An 18,383-nucleotide genomic window follows, 5' to 3' on the forward strand; every position below is an offset into this window, starting at 1 on the left:
TATCACTTTCCAAATGAATTTTTCTCCCTTTCCTTCTATCTTTTTTTCCCCCACAAAATTACAGGCATTGTGTCACATTTTAGTATTTGAGTTAAAAAAAAAAAAAACTATTTTGCAATACAATGCTATTTTTTAATCTAATCTATAGAATCCACAGGGGCATTTACTTAAATGGTCTCGAGTTATATTTTAAATAAGTGTTAAGGAACCGCTATCCCGCCAGTGATTTAGGCCTCATTTATTTCACCATTCAAATTTTCAATTTTAATTTTACGAGAGTTAAAAATTCTCACGAAAAATTATATCTAACTTTTTCTGTTACAGTAAAAAACTCATATAAAATCACATCTCAACTCAAATTGAAAACTCAAATTAACGAATTCTTAAATGCAGAACTTAATCAATATGGCCTCGGGAAGACCCAGGAAGAATGGATCATAAAGATGTCTAGCAAAGGGCAGCACTATATAAACCATGCAGATCCAAATTGAAAAAACAGCGGTACAGAAAAGTGATGTAAAGATAATCCAGGGGCATTATAAAAAATGTACAACAAAAGCAGATAAAAGTTCAAACAATTGATATGAAATTGGATAAAGCCTCCGACAGAACTATGTGAACATATCATGTCTTCCATATTGCCCCCCGTTCAGTTTGCTCAGACAATATCACATTCACTTGGAATTGTACGACTGAAACTGAAATTGTGGAACGCTAACAAACCAAATATGCTGCTCAGTTGTAGACCATGTACTTGGGCGTTGCACTGAACTTCTGGTACCCCTTGATGACTTTGTTTACTGCATCGAGGAAGTCTTTCTCTGTCACCGTCTTCCTTCGTGCTCGGATGGCATACATTCCAGCTTCTGTGCATACACTCCTTATATCAGCTCCTGCACAGGATAAAATCATATGTTAGAAAACCCAATGTCTGGAACAAGAGACCAGTGAGACCATCAAACAATGGAAAGCACAAGTCATCTTACCTGTGGAATTTGGGCAAAGCCGAGCCAGAAGTTCAAACCGAACATCCCTTTCACAGTTCATTGTTCTTGTGTGAATCTTGAAAATTTGTGTCCTGCTCTCCAGATCAGGGAGGCCAAACTCAACCTTCCGATCCAATCGTCCGGGTCGAAGTAGTGCTGGATCTAGTGTGTCAGGCCTAAAGAAGGGTCCAAAAGTCACAAACTGTGCAAGCAGGACATAAAATCTGGGAGGTGCACTAAAAATGACATGCGACTAATGCTATCCAAAGAGTGAAAAATAAGGTTAATGATCGCACCTGTTTGTTGCCATTAGAACTTTGATGTTTCCACGGGCATCAAACCCATCAAGTTGATTCACAATTTCAAGCATTGTACGCTGGACCTCATTGTCACCACCCACACCATCATCAAAACGTGCGCCACCAATGGCATCAACTTCATCAAAGAAAACAATACATGCCTTCTTTGAGCGAGCCATCTACACCAGAAAACAAAACTAGTTAAGACAACAAGGCCAGACGAAGTTAACTACTGCAAGAAAAATTTTAGTTGAATGAGCTGACCTGAAATAACTCACGAACCATACGAGCTCCCTCTCCGACGTATTTCTGAACGAGCTCGCTCCCAATAACTCGAATGAAACAAGCATCAGTTCTATTAGCCACAGCTCTAGCTAAAAGTGTTTTACCCGTCCCTGGAGGACCATAACAGAGAACACCTTTAGGAGGATCAATTCCAAGCTTCACAAATTTCTCTGGATGAAGCATTGGAAGTTCAACAACCTAAGAAAAAAAAACCAAAATCAGCATTGAACGTACAGACATTAGACATAACTAGTTTCTACATTCAGGCTATCACTGTTAAATACTTGAAACATAGATTATTGTCAAATGTATTCAAAGTCAAAATAATTGACAAAAAGGAATAGGTAGCATACGTACTTCTCTCATCTTTTCAATTTGCTCCTTACATCCACCAACATCATTGTAAGTTACGTCTGGCTTTTCTTCAACAGTCATCATGGTCACACTTGGATCAATTTTCGGAGGCAAGGGAATCTGAATCTGATATTTGTTTCGATCAACTCTGCAGTATCAGTACAATTTGAAAAGATGATCAGATAACATTAAACTTTAAATAGAAGAAGGATAATTGCCTCAAACAGGTATATCATAAAAGTCTCTGGAATAAACAATATAATAACATTACTTCTGGAGCTAAAAACAAATAAGGAGACCTACCCAACACGCATGCCTTCTTCTATATCGGTTGGAGAAACTTTGTCACCAAGCCCCACAACGAACTGTGTTCAAAAAATAGAAATTATATTAGCCACTGCTGGTGTGATGACGTGACCAGATAAAGATAATCAAATTCAGATTGCTTCAAAGTCAGATGTTATTGGAAACACACAACATATATCATGTAAAGATCAACAGGTAAAATCATGTAAATTAATTTCTAAACAATATTAGACCAAGTGCAATAAATTATGCTAAGCCAAATAGAACTAGAAGAGAAAACCACTTGTAACAATCAAACTGATCATCCTTGTTGCTTGTTTGCTTCTTATCAAGTTGCAAAAGGAACAAGGGTCTAAAAAATTGGAGTGCAATGAATAAGAGAGGAACTACTTATTACAACAAAAGGAGTTGAGAAAAAATTGTACCTTGGCAATTTGCTTAACATTAATAACGTATTTTGCGTCTTCAGTGTTCGGATTAATAATCTTAGTACACCTTGCCACCTGATTAATGCAAGTCATGAATACCTCAGAATCACATCATATGAAATGAATAACAGGTCCATACACACAGCACGAAGACAAATACATATAAAGAGAAACACGGCACCTGAAGTGGCTGCTCTTCCTGCATCATCTGCTTATCAGAAACAAGATCCCACTGGCTGGGTGCAGCTAAGCCAGTATCAGACTCCTTAATCCCTACAAAGAATGAAAATTAAGTTAGACCAACAAAAGAAAGGTCTAGTATAAGCATCGCTTGGCTAAATGAGAAATCGAAACCACCTAGCAAGACCAAAATGTTACATTCAGCTTAGAGTATAATAAGCTAGAAGCTACAAAGGCAAATCAATGTTACAAAAATTTGTTGCATCCAATATCTACGAGTTACCCTATTCTGTAATGAAAGTTTTGGAAAATCTCTCTATGAAAAGCAGGTAAATTATAGGAAAAGAATACATACCACATAAATCATTGACCTTCTTTGCCATTTCCTTAATTTCTTTCTCTGCCTTCTTGATATGAGTAGAGTAGGGTCCTAAACCCTGCTCGGTCCATTAAAATTAAATAAGAATGGTGCCGACACAAAAAGAGCCAATAAAAATGACAGAATAACTGTACTCTACAAAACACAAAGACTAAACAGTGTACAGAATACAACTCCTAAGAGAATTAGAGTTTTCAGTTCTCAAATATGAACTTGATGTTTTTATCCGAAAAAGAAGCTGCCCATCTAGCAAAAGAGCAGTTAAAAATCAGGGAAAAAGCACAACGGTTGTAGATTTACAAAATTAATTGCTCACAGTTTGTCACGAGTTCAGAAATAATAATAATAATAATAATAATAATAATTCCATTGAACACAAATAGAAACAGAAAAAGCAAACCTTCACCCATAGTCAACGTTTGTAACCTTATTTTGCTTCCACCGATTAAAAACTAAACACCTGGATTACTAAAGACCCGAAATTTCTAGGTTTACGAGGAGCTACAAAGTAACTACAAAAACAAAATTGCAGTATTTCACAAATTGGATTCTGTTCAAGTGCACATTTACAATCAATTCCTCTGCTCAACCTCCAATCCTCTTCGTTTTAAATCCAATAACACCAAAAACGCAAAACGACTCAAAGTCTTAACAATTCAGATCCAAAATTTTTCCAAAACGCAGCGCAAAGCCTAGATCGAAAGAAACCCTAGAAAAGGGGGAAAACGATAGAGGAAGAATCGGATTCGGGGAAAATAAGGTTTAGGGGAAGCTTACGTAAGTTTTGAGGAGAGCGATGTCGTCCTCGTCAAGAGGCTTAGGGTTCTTCTCGTCCTTGAAATCGTCTTCCGGTTCGGGAGCCATCTGATTTTCTGGGTTTCTAACTTTCTTCCCAATCAAGCCAAGTATCTCTCTCTATGCACTGAGAACAAGCTTTTCCAATTTCGACTAAAACCCTCGTTTATATATAATCGTCGAACTCAGTACTTGTTTTTTCTTTTTTCTTTTTTTGTTTTTTTAATTTATAAAGAAAGAAAGAGGACTTGAATTTTTTTTAGTTTTGTAATTACTAAATGTGCCCCACAAAAATACTCTCTCTCTAATTTACCTCCAATAGGTTATATTTTTAACAAATACATCCTCACTTAACCTATAGTGCTCTAATGGCATGTTTACTTACCAGGATTGAAGAATGGGAGTGGAGAATGAGAGTCAATCTCATATTTACTTATTTTTTTTTTATCCTGAAATGAGAGTGAGATTGGTGGGCCTCACTCAAATTTGAGATTGAGGAATGGGATTGGCACTTCCATGCCCCCTTGGGATTGAGACTCACATTCCTCATATTAATATTAATTTACTATTATACCCTTATTTTACTTATAAATACACAATTAAAGATAAAATTCAAAAAATAATAAATGCAACATATATTTATTATTTTAGTACCCAATTATTACACAAAATATTTTAATTATGATTAATTTTAATATAATAAGTACACTATTTTTTAAATTGAAAATATCAAATTGATTTAAAGGGTATATTAGTACTTTTACACTTTTTCATTCTGATTCTGGGTGTAAGTAAACGTATGAATGAAATTTGAAATAACTCTGATTCTGAATCCTATCACTAAATAAACAGTTTATTTTGACTTCGAATCCTATCCACTCCGATTCATGCTCATTCCGATTACGTGTAGGTAAACATACCATAAAAATAATTAAAACAGATATTATAACCTCTTTAAATAAACAAAATTTTCTCAATTGCGCTGCTATTTTAATATTTTTCATTCTCGTACTCCTCTAAAACATTGTTACAACAAAAGCTATCTCATAAGTATCTATCTAAACAATTTTTTTTTTCTCTTTGCCCATTAAAATAATTTTTTCTTTTCAAAATGCATCTTTATTCAAATATATATAAACATATTTCTTCAAGTGGCGTTCTCAACTACTATTTTGCATACACACCTTCTCATATGATATTTATTGGTATAGTAAATTTTTTTTTAATCTAATTTATCCATTATTTATTTTGAAATGTGTTCTGTTTATCTATTTTTCATATGTACTTCCTAATGCATGTCTATCTATTAAATCAAATTCAAAACCATCCATGTAAAAAAATAAAAATACAGCGAGAATGATATTATTTTAATAAAATGGATAGATTGATAATATTCTTTAATTAAAGACATCCTAAACATAGAGTTTAAAAGTCATTGTTTCATGTAATTATTTATTAGAAAATTGTGTGAGGGAACTTTTTTTAACCACCTTTTTTAATAAATGACTAATTTTTTTTTTATTTTACGAAAATGGTCATTTTGTTTTGATTCATTATTAATTTATAAATGATTAATCATTAATAAATATGTAATTTGTTTGATTAAAATTGATTAATTTCTAATTGAATTTGATTAATTATTAACTAATTTTGATTAATATAAAGAATAATTGAGTTAATCTGTGATAAATTATAGTCAATCATGATTGACCAGTAAGTTAATTAGTGATTGACCACTGAATCAAGTAATGATTGACCACTAAGTTAATGAAAAAGACCATTTTTATAATTTTGTAAAACTTTAACCATTTATAAAAATAAAAATAAAAACATCCTTTAAAAAAGGCCTCTTGTGCTTAAATCCCTTAGTGTGCATTTGGTTTAAGGATTCGTGTCGTGGTTCAAATCATGGTTCGTGGCTCGCTACAGTATTTTCTCTCACAAAAAACACATATAAATCGAGAATAATTCTAAATTATGATTTTGAATCCATCAACAAAACATCATCTTATTTATTCTCTCTCTCTCTCTTTTTTCCCCCTTAAGACACGTTGGTTTTTCACATTTCAAGGTGCGGGGAAAACGACATGACATATTATGCGCACTAGATGTATGCTGTTTTTATGTTAACACAAAACTACGTGTCGTTTCTAAAGTTAGTGCGCCTTTTGAAAAACGACTTACCATTTCAAATTTCAATTTAAACTACATGTCGTTTTATCTTACATCAAATGAGATGCGTTTTTCCAAGAAGCGACTTTCTCTAGGCACAAACGGCACGAAATGAAAGTAGATGCATAAATTATTGTTTTTATTAATAAACAAACAACATATCGTGTAAAAAAAAAAAAAAAAAAAAGAACAACACATCGTATCAAATTTTTAGAAACAAAACGCCCTAAACTTCATATAAAGTCATTTCATCGATTCGAGTTTAGAATTCGAGTTTTGCTACAGTAAAAAACTCTCAGAAACAGTCACGTCTTTTGCTGCAGTAAAAAATTCTCACATAAAATCACATTTCAACTCAAATTAAAAACTCGAATCAACAAACTAAATGAGAGTATATCACTTACTTAAATCGAAAACGGTAGGCAAAAGCCAATCTCCTTGTTAATCCGAAATTTCTAATAAAAGAAAATCTAAATTAACTGAAAAGACGCATGCCTCTAGTTTTGCAGCTTGGTGAGGAGTTGTGTTTGTAAAACTTAATTCAGCATGCGCAAACATCAGACGTCAAAAAGTTTTCATTTAGGACTTGGTTCTTCGTACATGAAAAGTGAAAAGAGAAATTTTTGTTTATTATCCAAGGCCACCTTTATCCAGCAAGTTAAAAAAATACTAATAATATCCCTTTTTTCCAACACAAAGTTGGCTCATCTTGTTACATTTCCGATCGCAAGAACATCTATGTAAACTACATTGTATTCCTGTACTTAAGAACATCATTTGGGTTCAAATCAAACGTGTTGCAAATATCTGAAATTGCAGTTTTACTAAGACCATCACCATCAATTCCCCGTTGAATAAGTTCTTCAAGCTCCTTTGACGGCTGCAACACCTGATGAAGCAAGAACACAAAAATTAGTATTAAGTATGAAAATACTAATAAGAAATATGCAAAGTTTGCGGTGTATCAATACGGTTCAAGTGTCCCTGTCTCGAGAAATTTTTAACAGGTTGACCTCATCAGCCATGAAATCGCTTCGTCTTCCTACAACCGATCTCACCCAGCAGTATAAATCCGAAGTCCAGTTATTGTTATCAAGTTTAGATAATCAGAAGCAGACTTACCCATGCAGAACTGAGCAACCTTTTCAAATCATGCTCAGAGAAGGTGGACTTAATGTCATCTCCCTCGACGGAATTTGAATTCTGAGATCCATCTGAGACTAGCTGAAGGAGCTGCTCACTTCCCTAAAATATCAATACAGACAACGCAAGAAGCTTAGATAGGTAAATTTTCATCCATGGAATGGAGAAAGGACCCGAGATTCTAAGAAATCCCTGGGACCAAGAGTGACTCGCAGTTGCAGATCATTAAGGCAAACCAAAAGAATAGTGGAGTTACCATAAACAGAATATTACTCTCATACGGGTAAAAATAGCTTAACAATACTTGGATCAATCATCAATCAGTTTAAATGGTAACACCATCCCCATTAGACACATGAATCAATTCCCAATGCAATTAACTACAGCTACTGCTGTTACATGACGGATATTAAATTTTTCTTTGGAATTCTTTAAAAAAAAATAGCTATCTACTTTTCCAACATATTTAAGAACTTGGGCCACCAGGCTTTATCAGTTGTCATATCTAGAAAAAATAAAAACATATGGTACCTGCAGAGCGCGCCAATGTGAGTAGGTGCGAAACAAGACCCTGAAGAATGGAATATTTGGCAACGGTAAAACCTACAATAACATTGGAGATAAACTTAAAGCAAGAACAAATAGGAATATAATTCAATTTCAGAAAAATGATCCAATAATCTATACGTTTAAAGCATGCAATTACCAAAGCAAAGAGCAATCAAAAGTTTTAATAAACGTACAGTGAATGCAGTGGTCAACGGAAGCAACGAAACAGAACCATAGAAGTATCTCCTGTGTATAACGGTTCCCCTGATATTCAGATGGTTCATATCATCAACTCCAGTTGCATGGTGGGTAATGCAAACTAGATACCACTATGAAAACTATTCAAAGGTGAATAGATGTATCATAGAAGAGATGGCTTCGGGTTAAAAAACCGGAGGACAGAAGCTTCATTCATACATCTTGAAGGAATGTTAAGACACAAATGTTCGCATCATCTACATTCATTTTTCACTCCACATATCGACTCTCAATATATTAGCCTCTTGCCACTCCAAGTGACACTTGAAGAAACAAAAAGTAGATAAAAATAACCTTAACCTATTTAAACTTATGTACAGTATTAACAACCTAGCTAGTTGTCAGAGATAATTTAAAATACAAACAAGGTTGATTCATTAGCGGCAACACAAAGATATTCAACCTGCGCCTATTTAAACCAAACAAGTGAAGAAAATGTACCTCAGGGCAATATGTTGTAGTCTTCGACGCACAAGCCGTGGATTTAAACTGCAGAATCGCTATAAACAATAACTAAATGTACACTACAACATTAAATAAATAAAAACGCAGTAAGAAATCAATGAATACTAGACTGGTTCTCTCCTCTAGTTAGTCAGATTGCAGGTTTAAGCTTGTTCTCCTCGTATAACCAACGATAAAATAAATAAAGGAGTTTCTCTAGTAGGCCAGTCCTACTGATAGTGTCAGTTTCTAACGGTTGGATCAGGTTAAAATTACATCAGATCGAAAAAGTATGCAAAATAAACAGTTTTCGATACATATCTACCCGCTGAAAACAGAGAACAACCCGTAGTGCTTTATTTATTTATTTATTTTATTTTTTATTTTCAGAGAAGCTCCCAATAAATAAAGATAGGCAGAACAAGAATGATACCTTGCAGGGTAAGTGACTTCAACAGCTGTAACATCCTTAGGAATAGATTTGAAGAACATCTCAGACGGCTTTACCCGAGCCAAGAGCCGCAATCCCAACCTACAACGTCAAAATGCAAAGTTCCAAGGTTCAAAAACATCATAATAATAATAAGCAACAACCTTAAGTCTCAAATGCTTCATTTCAAGTCTACCCATGAATCTTGTTTTTGAAAGTCCCTCTGGGCGCCTTCTCCAGACCCATCCAACCTTTATTCATCTAACAAAAAAAGAAAACCCAAATAGAAAAGAATAAAGAAAATATACATAAAAGACGCAAAGAAAAAAGAGAAAATGCGAACAAGTAAAACCTTGTTAGCGACGAAATCAATGAGAAGTTCAGCATTGGAGACGAAAGGTTTCGGATTTGAGAAAGAGATCTTGGAGAAGAGTTCTTTGAGAGATGAAGGAGTTACTGAAGTGGCTGAATCCGAAGGCAAAGGCTGAACAGTCGTCGAAAAGCACCAATTTCTTCCTCTCACCGGAAACACCACCACTTTCGCTCTCATTTCTTTCTTTCCCTGAAGCAAAACCTAAATTACCAGTACTATTATTTATCCCTCCAAGGAAGCGCTTTCTGTGAACCCTAAAAGATCTTGATTTGTTCTCTGAAAATGCGATATTCCAATCAAACAAAAAATGGGAATGAATCTCTCTCTTGTTTCTCTTTTCCTTTTTGGTCGGAATGGATCAGGAAATCGAAATCCGGAGAATATTTTGTATATACAAAGTCAACAATGGAGGAAAAGAAGAAATGAATCTGTCTATAAAGTTGGGTTTTAGAGGCCTCTGATGAGAAAGTTGGGGGTTAGTACTAGAAGTAGAATTCCAAATTTTACCGCGAAGAAAGAAACGGAAAAGTGGTGATATGAAATGAGAGTGAGTTGGGATTGTAAGGGCGGTTTAGTTCGCGATTTGAGTTTTTAATTTGAGTTAAAATGTAATTTTATGATTTTATTTATTTCATTGATTTGAATTTAAAATTTAAATTTTATTACAATAAAAAATTCTTAAAAACAGTCCCATTTAATTTTTTTATTACAGTAAAAATTTTCACATAAAATTATATCTCAACTTAAATCATTAAACTAAACGTATTTATATGTGAAAATTTTTTACTATAATAAAAAAATTAAATATGATTATTTTTTAAAAAAATTTATTATAATAAAATTTAAAATTTAAATTTAAATTAATGAAATTAACGAAGAGAGAGAGAGAGAGAGATTAGAAAAAGGCAAAGCGAAAGAAAGTGCATCGCTGAAGCGGCGCGTTTTTCATAACCCCCCCTGCGGTGAGGAGTCGCTTTCCAAACACCAAAACGGCGCCCTTTTCCGGACCAGTTTCATAAAACATCCCTCGGTTCTCAGAACATTTTTCACCCTTTTAAACTCTGTGAAATCGTTCAAAGCACACCTTCCCATCTGTAATACTAAGGAAATAATGACGCGATACTAATTTTAATTTCATAAATACCCTCTGATTTTAGTTTTTAGGAAAGTTGAAATAAAATCAGTAATTCAAGGATAATTATAAACTATAAACTGCTTTAAACGGTGTTTTTGTATAACTCAGAGAATAAAGTGTAACTTCCGAATGAGAGTTCAACTAAGCTACATAATGTCAAAACATATATATTTGTCTATGAATTTTTTTGGGTTTAAAAGTCGCGTAGGACAAAAGTCTTTCTCTCTCTTTTCTTCGGTAGAAAAAGAATTCTCGTTATATAACTATCTGATAGTTCCCAAAGACGACTCCAGGGACATGGAGGAGGAGAAACTATTCGCACAGCATTGTGCAACAAATTAACAAAATAATTGCATTAATCATACTTCAAAAATTTGCAATATGCAGCATGAAAGAATCGTACACAAATGGCTGAGGCTGATATAATACATTGAATGTACACCACCAACAACTTTCAGGGCAGACACTGATCAAGGTTGCAAAAAGGCAGGTTAAGCAATAGAACGAAACATTCAAACAGCTTTTCCTACAATTTTTCTGTTTCTGTTTCTATTTATCTTTCATTCATTGTCCGCTACAAAGTTTGGTTCTTCACCTTGGCAGAGATACTTATCACACGATGATGCTGATCCCCAATCCTTGCGGAGCCGCAAGATATCCTCCGTGAAAGTGGATCCAGGGGCTCCGATGAATACACTAGACATGGCACAGATTGTCTTATCCAGCATAGCTTCCACCTATCGAAAGAAATAATAAATGAATGAGTATATTGCATTTCAAGCAAGAGTGACGCTATAAAAACCATACAGCTCGTAAAACTTAACGGTCTCATGCAATCATGGCAAGAAAACCACCTACAAAAGTAAATCTTGCCTCAAAAAAATGGTTTTATTTGCTGGAGTACAAAACTACAACTACTAGCCACCAGTTCTTTAATACTGCAAGCTAGTGTTCAGTCTTCGCTATTAGTAGCATTGCTACCACCAACTACTATGCTTTCCATCCCTAATTCAATACTCATTACTACTGCAACCACCCCACAATGCTACTATTGTTAGTGATAATGGCATCACAACCAATACCACCCTGCTTATTATGCTGTTGGCATCATCTCGCCATCATCGCCATCCCTTCTACCACATTTCCATAGCTAGCACCATTGTATTAAAGTTAATGATGCAGATGAGTTTTCCAGGAACTTTTAATTTCTTACAATTTTTCTCATTACCCATTTGACGCTCGACTTATTCACGAGAGGTTTTAATTGGAACAGTGTATCTCACCTGGGAGTCTCCCTCAAGACCATGCCTGTACAACAGAGCATCCCATTTTTCTGCTGAATTACGTGCAGGCCGTTTAACTAGCGGTACAGGTTTCCCATTCAGCACAATTAGTGATTGCAGCAAACCAGTTTCACTTTCAGCAGCATCTGTTGAAAGATATATAACCGGCGCATTTGCCCTTTCAACCACACTAGTGATGCAATCCGCAGCTTGAGGAATGGGAAAAAAGCAACTTGGTTGTTTAGCATTGCTGGAAATAGCAGAAAGAATTATTTAGAGGCACTGCACCATTTCTTCTCTGAGTACAGATTAACAAAGGCATGCAGGCACGGAATTTTAATAGCCAAATAAGAATTAGCAAGTAAAATGTATCATGCTCTACATTGTCAAGTGCAACAAAAGTCAGCCTCCAAAACATCGAGTTATCTATAAATTCCCGGTAAGCCAGTGATTCTATGAAATCAAGGCTAATTTAACAGAAGGTTGTTATGACTGAATTCTCTGACTAAAATTACAGTTTATCACTAGCGACTAGCAAATAATTAGGCTGCATTTTCAAATGCTAAGCTTAAACCAGAACATGGGTGTGGATCTAGCTGCTATATGCAACTCAAAATGACAGTTTCACCAGAAAGCAATTCAAACTAGAATTTGCAAATGTAATTTGAGACATGCAATAAGCCAATCCGCGATAGACACCTAGGTGAAGATTGAAAGTTCTCACTGTTTAACATCTAACCTGGAACTATCTATAACAAAATGTTCATTACGTGTGCACTGCCAGATACACCAGTAACATGCAATGACAATGAACACAAACAAGCTTCAAATACAATCACCATTGAAATAGAGATGAGAGAAACAAGAAAACTAAAAGCTTACCAAAACTTCAAAAACCCATGCCTTCGGAAATGAAGTGCTACGAAGTTCTTTCCCAGGAATGTCTGAATAAAACGCTGGGCAGTAAGCATTATAAGCCGACTGGGTTCGATGAGAGTCTGGCATTTGTGAGCCAAAGGACCTCCTGGCTGCATAACCCACTCTTGTTCCACATCGGCATAGAAAACATCCCCAATTGCAATCACATCATCATTGGTAGAAAACTTTGACTGAACATCTTGGACTGTTCTCTTGTTAGGCCCTTTTATATCCTCCGTCCAGGCAGATTCAAGTTTGCCCATCGTCAACCCCAATCCTTTTAGCTTCTTGATGTGTTCATCATCCACATAACAAGGCTGAGGCTGCGAAAAATAGCATATAAATCTATTGATGTGCATATGGTTCTTCTTCGTCTCTGCAAAGTCCTCAAACGAAATGACGACCTTTCTTCCCAAGCACTTGTTGATGTGATCAATGTCCAAAACCCTATTGTATTGGTAATCCACTTTGGAACTTGGAATGACCAAAACCCTGTTCAGCAGAGCCGCAAAGAACATGTGCTTCTCCAAGCAAATCAAACGGTTTGACATTTGGCCCGACAAGCAAATCGCGAAGAGAAACTTGTTCGAATTCGGCTTCCACTCAATTGTTCTTCTTTGGGAGAATTTCTGGTCCACCTTTCTACATGTATCGAAATCAGAACCCCCGAGATTCGGATCGCCGGCGTCGGTTATAGAGCTGGAATTCCCCGATCGGTGAGGCGACAAGAGGACCTGCTGAATCTCTTTGTTCAATGAAAGCTGCCGAAGAACCGCGAATTTGAGATCATCAATGACTGAATTCTGCTCCGTTCCCGATGCGGAGGAGTTAATGGAAGAAGAAGAAGAAGAATTGTTGGTCGAATTAGAAGAAATAGGGGGCGAATCATGGAAGGTCTGGTTCCAAAGAGCGAAAAGACCTAACTGCTGTTGCCTGAGCAAGAAAAGCGCGCGTAGCTCCGACTCGCGCAAGCGGTCGGAGAAGGAATCGAATCGCACGCCGGAGAGATCGGCCGAGAAGAGGCCGCGAACGTCGGTGGAGAGGAAGAGGACGACGATGAAGAGAGGCAAGAAAATGGCGAACATGAACTTCTTGTTCAGCAAGCCGAGGGAGCTTAAACGACGCCGTATCCGGGACCGGAACTCACGGTTTCCTCCATCGACGTCGTCAATGTGGAAGGTGGATCGAGGGTGGTTTTGAAGCTTCCTCTCGTTCTGCTCGATCAGGTTCTCCCGATCGTCGTCTTCGTCGGAGGACGAATCTTTTCTCTCCATTTCCGTCTTCTTTACCGTTGCTTCTTCTGTTTCGAAACTGTTACGGGCAATTGTTTTTTTTTCTTTTTTTTTTTATTGTCGTTTATGATTATAAAACAGGAAAATAAAGAAGGAAAACTGTGGCTTTATTGTCAGATTATATGCGATTAGATCGTCGTAGGGAGAGAGAGTTGATTGAAATTATGGGACATCTGATCAGTGAGAGCAGTGACATTGAGTGCTTTTAACAAACGGGAAAGCCCAACATGTACGGAAGGAACCAACTGTCGGTGGCTGAAAACGACACTTTATCGGCCTTCCACCACGGGTATGTTTAGCCAACAACTGATTGTTGGGCCAGCCCAACACGTCTAACTTGTGTTTGGTCCGTAATGAGAAAATTATTGGATATCAGTGTAAATTTTTATCTTTTATTTTTAATTAATATTTTTTAATTAATATAATTATTTAATTAAAAATATATTAATAAAAAATAAAAAGTAAAAATTTAAACTCATATATTTTTAAAGAATATTAGTCTCATTTCTCTAATTTGTAAAAGAGAATCCTCTAGAGTGCATGGAAAAATGAAAGTCCACAAGTATGCTAAACAAAGAATATCTCTTATACTATTCCAAAAAAGAAATGATAAATGTTTTGGAACCATATGAGAAGTTCCAACAATAAACATATTGTTGGAAATGTGTAGTCAGAAGTTCCTAAAGTCAATTTTAACAATTGAGTTTGGAAACATATTATTGGATGCATCTATTTTATTATATTTTCTTTAGGGGTATTTTTAGCTTTTGTTTGTAAAGAAACTAACCAATCAGCTCTTGATTTAGCAAAATATTTGTTTCGAATAGATAAACTAATTTCGTGAGAGGAAACTCCATCTCCAATTGAATCTTTTTTTTTTTTTTTTTTTATGGTTTCTACAATTGCATCTGTTGTTGTCTTGGATTCTATTGTCAATTAATAACAAATCCTGTTTTATATTAACAAAATGAACATTATTGATACAATTATCCGCCACATAAACCCTGATCAAAGGCTAATTTTGCTTCCTAAGTCCCAAACTAATGGTGATTAGCAAAAAAAATCCCAAATTAAATAACTAATGGACCCCAGTGACAATTGGACATGACACGTCTTGGAACACACGTGTCGAACGATCATGACATGCAGTGGTGTTTCAGCAATATTACTCATTGATGGCCTTTGATTTTAAATCTTAGATTTTTTAGATTCATTCTCTATAATTTCTCTCAAGTATATCTTTTCTTATAATATATATTACAGCCGCTTACTTCTTTTTTAGATGTTTAATTGTCATTATGGTTATTTGTATTCTCCCTTTTAACTCTATTAAGGATGAGCTTGCAAAGCTTTGCTTAAAAAGATAAATAAAGAAGATGCCTCTGTAGTGAAAAAAAAAAAAAAAAAGAGCGAACTTTTTGTATGGTTTCTGTTTGTTAATGTACGTATTCATTATTTTTTTAAAGAAGATTTTCTTGTTGTCTGTATTCATTATTTAAAGATTTTTTAGTACGCCGGACGTATAGGTAGGTTAGGTTTTTTTAATTGTTAAATCTGTATACTTTTAATTTTTACGTGATTTTATGTAAATTTAACATAAAAAAAACATGACCTACTAATATGTTAGCATATCGAAAAAAGTCTCATTCTTTAAAATCCTGTACCTTTTTTTAAAAGCTTTCTCATTATGTAGTTCACAATTAACATGATTAAAGTAACGCACGTGCTGGTCTTACTAGTGATATAACTATGTATATATGTCTAGGGGGGTAAGAAATCACCCCAAACCCGATTAACCTGGCCTATCCTACCCGAAAATATAGGGTATTCTTTTTTTATTAATTTTTTTAGTTTCAAAATAGCCCAACCCGCACTGTGCGGGTAGGGTCGCGGGCCGGGCTTTATTTGACATGTTAAACCCTACCCGGCCGACCATATATTGGTCCTAATGTAAAAAAAAAAAAAAAAAAAAAAAACCCCCTACAGCCCTACTTTCTTGTTTCTTCCTCAGTTTCTTTCTTTCTCGACCCATTTCTCCCCTTTGGCCGTTTCTTCTTCTTCTCACTTCCTCCGCCATTCCTCCTCTGCATCTCACCGCCTCTCCCTCAGACTCTCTTTTCTCTTGTCTCGTCGGCTTGGGCTGTGCAATGGGAAGGCTTGCTCGCGACAAGGGTGGATTTGAAGGGGTTGGTTGGATTTTATTTTTTTTCCCCTTTTCTCCTTTGAATTGCCCTGACAAGTTTGGGTTGGCTGTGATTTGTGCAAGGTAAGTGTTTGGGTTGGTTGTGATTTGGTCGTGTTTGCAAGGTAAGTATTGGTTGTGATCTTTTGGATGTGCTTTTTGGTATGAGCATTCGCATAGGTAAACCCATGGACTAGAAGCAAATTTGCTTTGGGTTTATCTAGGTACACGAGAGTCTTGAAATGAGAGTTGGTTTTACATGGTATTCTAGACAAGAAGCATAATTCTCAATGGAATGAGAAGCAATTTTTTTTCAGATGTTTTTTCTCAAGTATAAGTGGTTTGAAAAGCAAATTTTTTTTAAATTTTTAAAAAAGCTGATAGTTTACCCAAAGTAACCCGGCCGACCCGAGATTACCCGAGGTAACCGGATGTACGGGTTCTGAGGGCAAGTAGCTTGTTGTGGCCCACTTTTGTCTCAGCCCGATTCTTGGGGGCTGGCCCAACTCTTTGTTAAAACCCTACCCTACCCAGCCGAATTTCACCCTTATATATGTCTAGTATTGTTAATGAATAAAATGAAGAGTTACATTCAGAGTTACAAGCAATGTATATATACTGCCACAAAAACTAAGTAGCAACATATTTTGTATTTGTTCAGTAAGTGGGGGATTTGGAGTGGTTTCTTTGTGCATGTCTAAGATTGATGAAAATGAATACGCCATCAATAAAGCTACATAATTCCATGTTATATTGGTTAAGTAAATCTACCTCTATTTTGAATAGATAATATTCATATTCTATCCACATATTATATCGAGCTAAGAAAAAAATTCATTGAATTCCATTTATAATCAATATTCAAAAGAAAATATCATAGTTTAAAGTGCAATAGTGAAAGAAAAGTGTTGCACCACGGTCAAGCAATCGACCACTCTTTTAACTGCCAAGCGCTGAGACATTCTCAATTGAGAATTGGTCGCTATCGAGGAAATGGTTATATGTGAAATGCTATCAAGACGATGAGAGTTCTTGTAGGATGAGGATATGCGTCGAGAACTCAACCTAAGTTGTGAAGTTCACGACGTCGAGAGAGCAGCCTGGTCAGATTCAAATTAAATTCCATCAAATCAGAAAATGATAAGCTACAACAACTGTCAAAATTCGAATTTAGAAACCAGATAACCGATAAGGGTAATTTCCCAGATTCGGTCATTCAAATATGGAAACACAACTGTCAAATCCTGAGATTTAGGGATGAGGGAATGATCCCTGCGCGACTGGTGATGAGATCTCTGATTTGTGGAAGGCCTATAAATAGAGCCTGCCTCCTTCATTTAGTTTTTTACGCACTACTTTACTACTCTAAAGAGATTGTAATCTTGAGATTATTAGTGCATCCACGAGTGGACGTAGGCAAGGAGTTTTCTACCGAACCACTATAAATTTGTGTTCTTTACTTTCCTGTGATTTTTTCTCAATTAATTCGTGAGTGACGTCTGCGAGTGTTCCCGGAGTGGTTTTATCCCGAGTTGACCAATTTTCACCGTCAACAAAAAGCCTTATATAGAGTAATTGGGGGAACAAGGTCTCATTTTTTTTTATGTGGGACTCTTACGTGTTTAGTTTTTAGAAGTTTTTACACACATAAAAATATAATAAATGTTGTATTAAGAAAATTATAATAAATTCCTTTTGAAACTTAAAATTATCATCAAAAAGCTCTCTTATTCTCTTGTATAGCTACAAGTTTCGGCCGGGTTGAATGGGCCGACTTAAGACTCGTCACTGTTAGTCTGGCCTCGACCCTAAATTTTTAGATTTAAGACTGAGCTGGACCGATCATCTCTCTTTTAGGGTCGGCTCGGCCCCGCCCAAATATCATATTTTTAAAGATTTTTTTAAAATACTTTATAAAATTTTAGGCCAGCTCTAAACTTTTTAAATTTAAAACTGGACTGAACCAACCCTCTTTCATTTAAGGTCGGGCCAACCCCACTCGAAATTTCTTTTCAGACTATCAAACTCAAACCGTGCCAAACCGAACGACCCAAACTTACACCTATATTCTCTTTGGGTGAGTGAGGCTTTTTAACTTCTTTAAAAAAGCGTTGAACATAAATAAATATTATTTTGAACTCGGCGTTGAAATCAAATAACACTTGGGCCTCGTTCATTTCACCGATTCGAGT

The 18,383-nt window shown here is 35.7% G+C and overlaps 3 protein-coding genes across 4 annotated transcripts; all 3 read right to left on the reverse strand.

The window, feature by feature from the left end:
- Window positions 1-431: 431 nt before the first annotated feature.
- Window positions 432-4,175, reverse strand: LOC21400962 (26S proteasome regulatory subunit 7). The gene is made up of 10 exons (XM_010098225.2): window positions 3,995-4,175; window positions 3,194-3,275; window positions 2,840-2,931; window positions 2,656-2,733; window positions 2,228-2,289; window positions 1,928-2,072; window positions 1,550-1,768; window positions 1,283-1,464; window positions 987-1,162; window positions 432-893 (listed from the first exon to the last, which is right to left on the reverse strand). Exons 1-10 carry the CDS (start codon window positions 4,079-4,081, stop codon window positions 736-738), a joined length of 1,281 nt encoding a protein of 426 aa, XP_010096527.1. The 5' UTR covers window positions 4,082-4,175; the 3' UTR covers window positions 432-735.
- Window positions 4,176-6,779: 2,604 nt separating this feature from the next.
- Window positions 6,780-9,824, reverse strand: LOC21400963 (uncharacterized protein C23H3.12c). Its single transcript, XM_010098226.2, has 8 exons — window positions 9,361-9,824; window positions 9,205-9,269; window positions 9,012-9,110; window positions 8,576-8,623; window positions 8,071-8,140; window positions 7,859-7,930; window positions 7,307-7,429; window positions 6,780-7,073 (listed from the first exon to the last, which is right to left on the reverse strand). Exons 1-8 carry the CDS (start codon window positions 9,556-9,558, stop codon window positions 6,930-6,932), a joined length of 819 nt encoding a protein of 272 aa, XP_010096528.1. The 5' UTR covers window positions 9,559-9,824; the 3' UTR covers window positions 6,780-6,929.
- Window positions 9,825-10,848: 1,024 nt separating this feature from the next.
- LOC21400964 (O-fucosyltransferase 36) lies at window positions 10,849-14,169 on the reverse strand. Of its 2 annotated transcripts, XM_024165706.1 has the most exons (4): window positions 12,682-14,169; window positions 11,800-12,049; window positions 11,112-11,253; window positions 10,849-10,982 (listed from the first exon to the last, which is right to left on the reverse strand). In XM_024165706.1, exons 1-4 carry the CDS (start codon window positions 13,989-13,991, stop codon window positions 10,876-10,878), a joined length of 1,809 nt encoding a protein of 602 aa, XP_024021474.1. In that variant the 5' UTR covers window positions 13,992-14,169; the 3' UTR covers window positions 10,849-10,875. The 2 variants fall into 2 exon arrangements, with proteins under 2 accessions (XP_024021474.1, XP_010096529.1); XM_010098227.2 differs by having other exon boundaries at window positions 10,902-11,253.
- Between the last annotated feature and the right edge of the window lie 4,214 nt (window positions 14,170-18,383).

The sequence above is a fragment of the Morus notabilis genome, unplaced genomic scaffold (genome assembly GCF_000414095.1).
Source record: "Morus notabilis unplaced genomic scaffold, ASM41409v2 Scaffold1315, whole genome shotgun sequence".
Classification (NCBI taxonomy): Eukaryota; Viridiplantae; Streptophyta; class Magnoliopsida; order Rosales; family Moraceae; genus Morus; species Morus notabilis.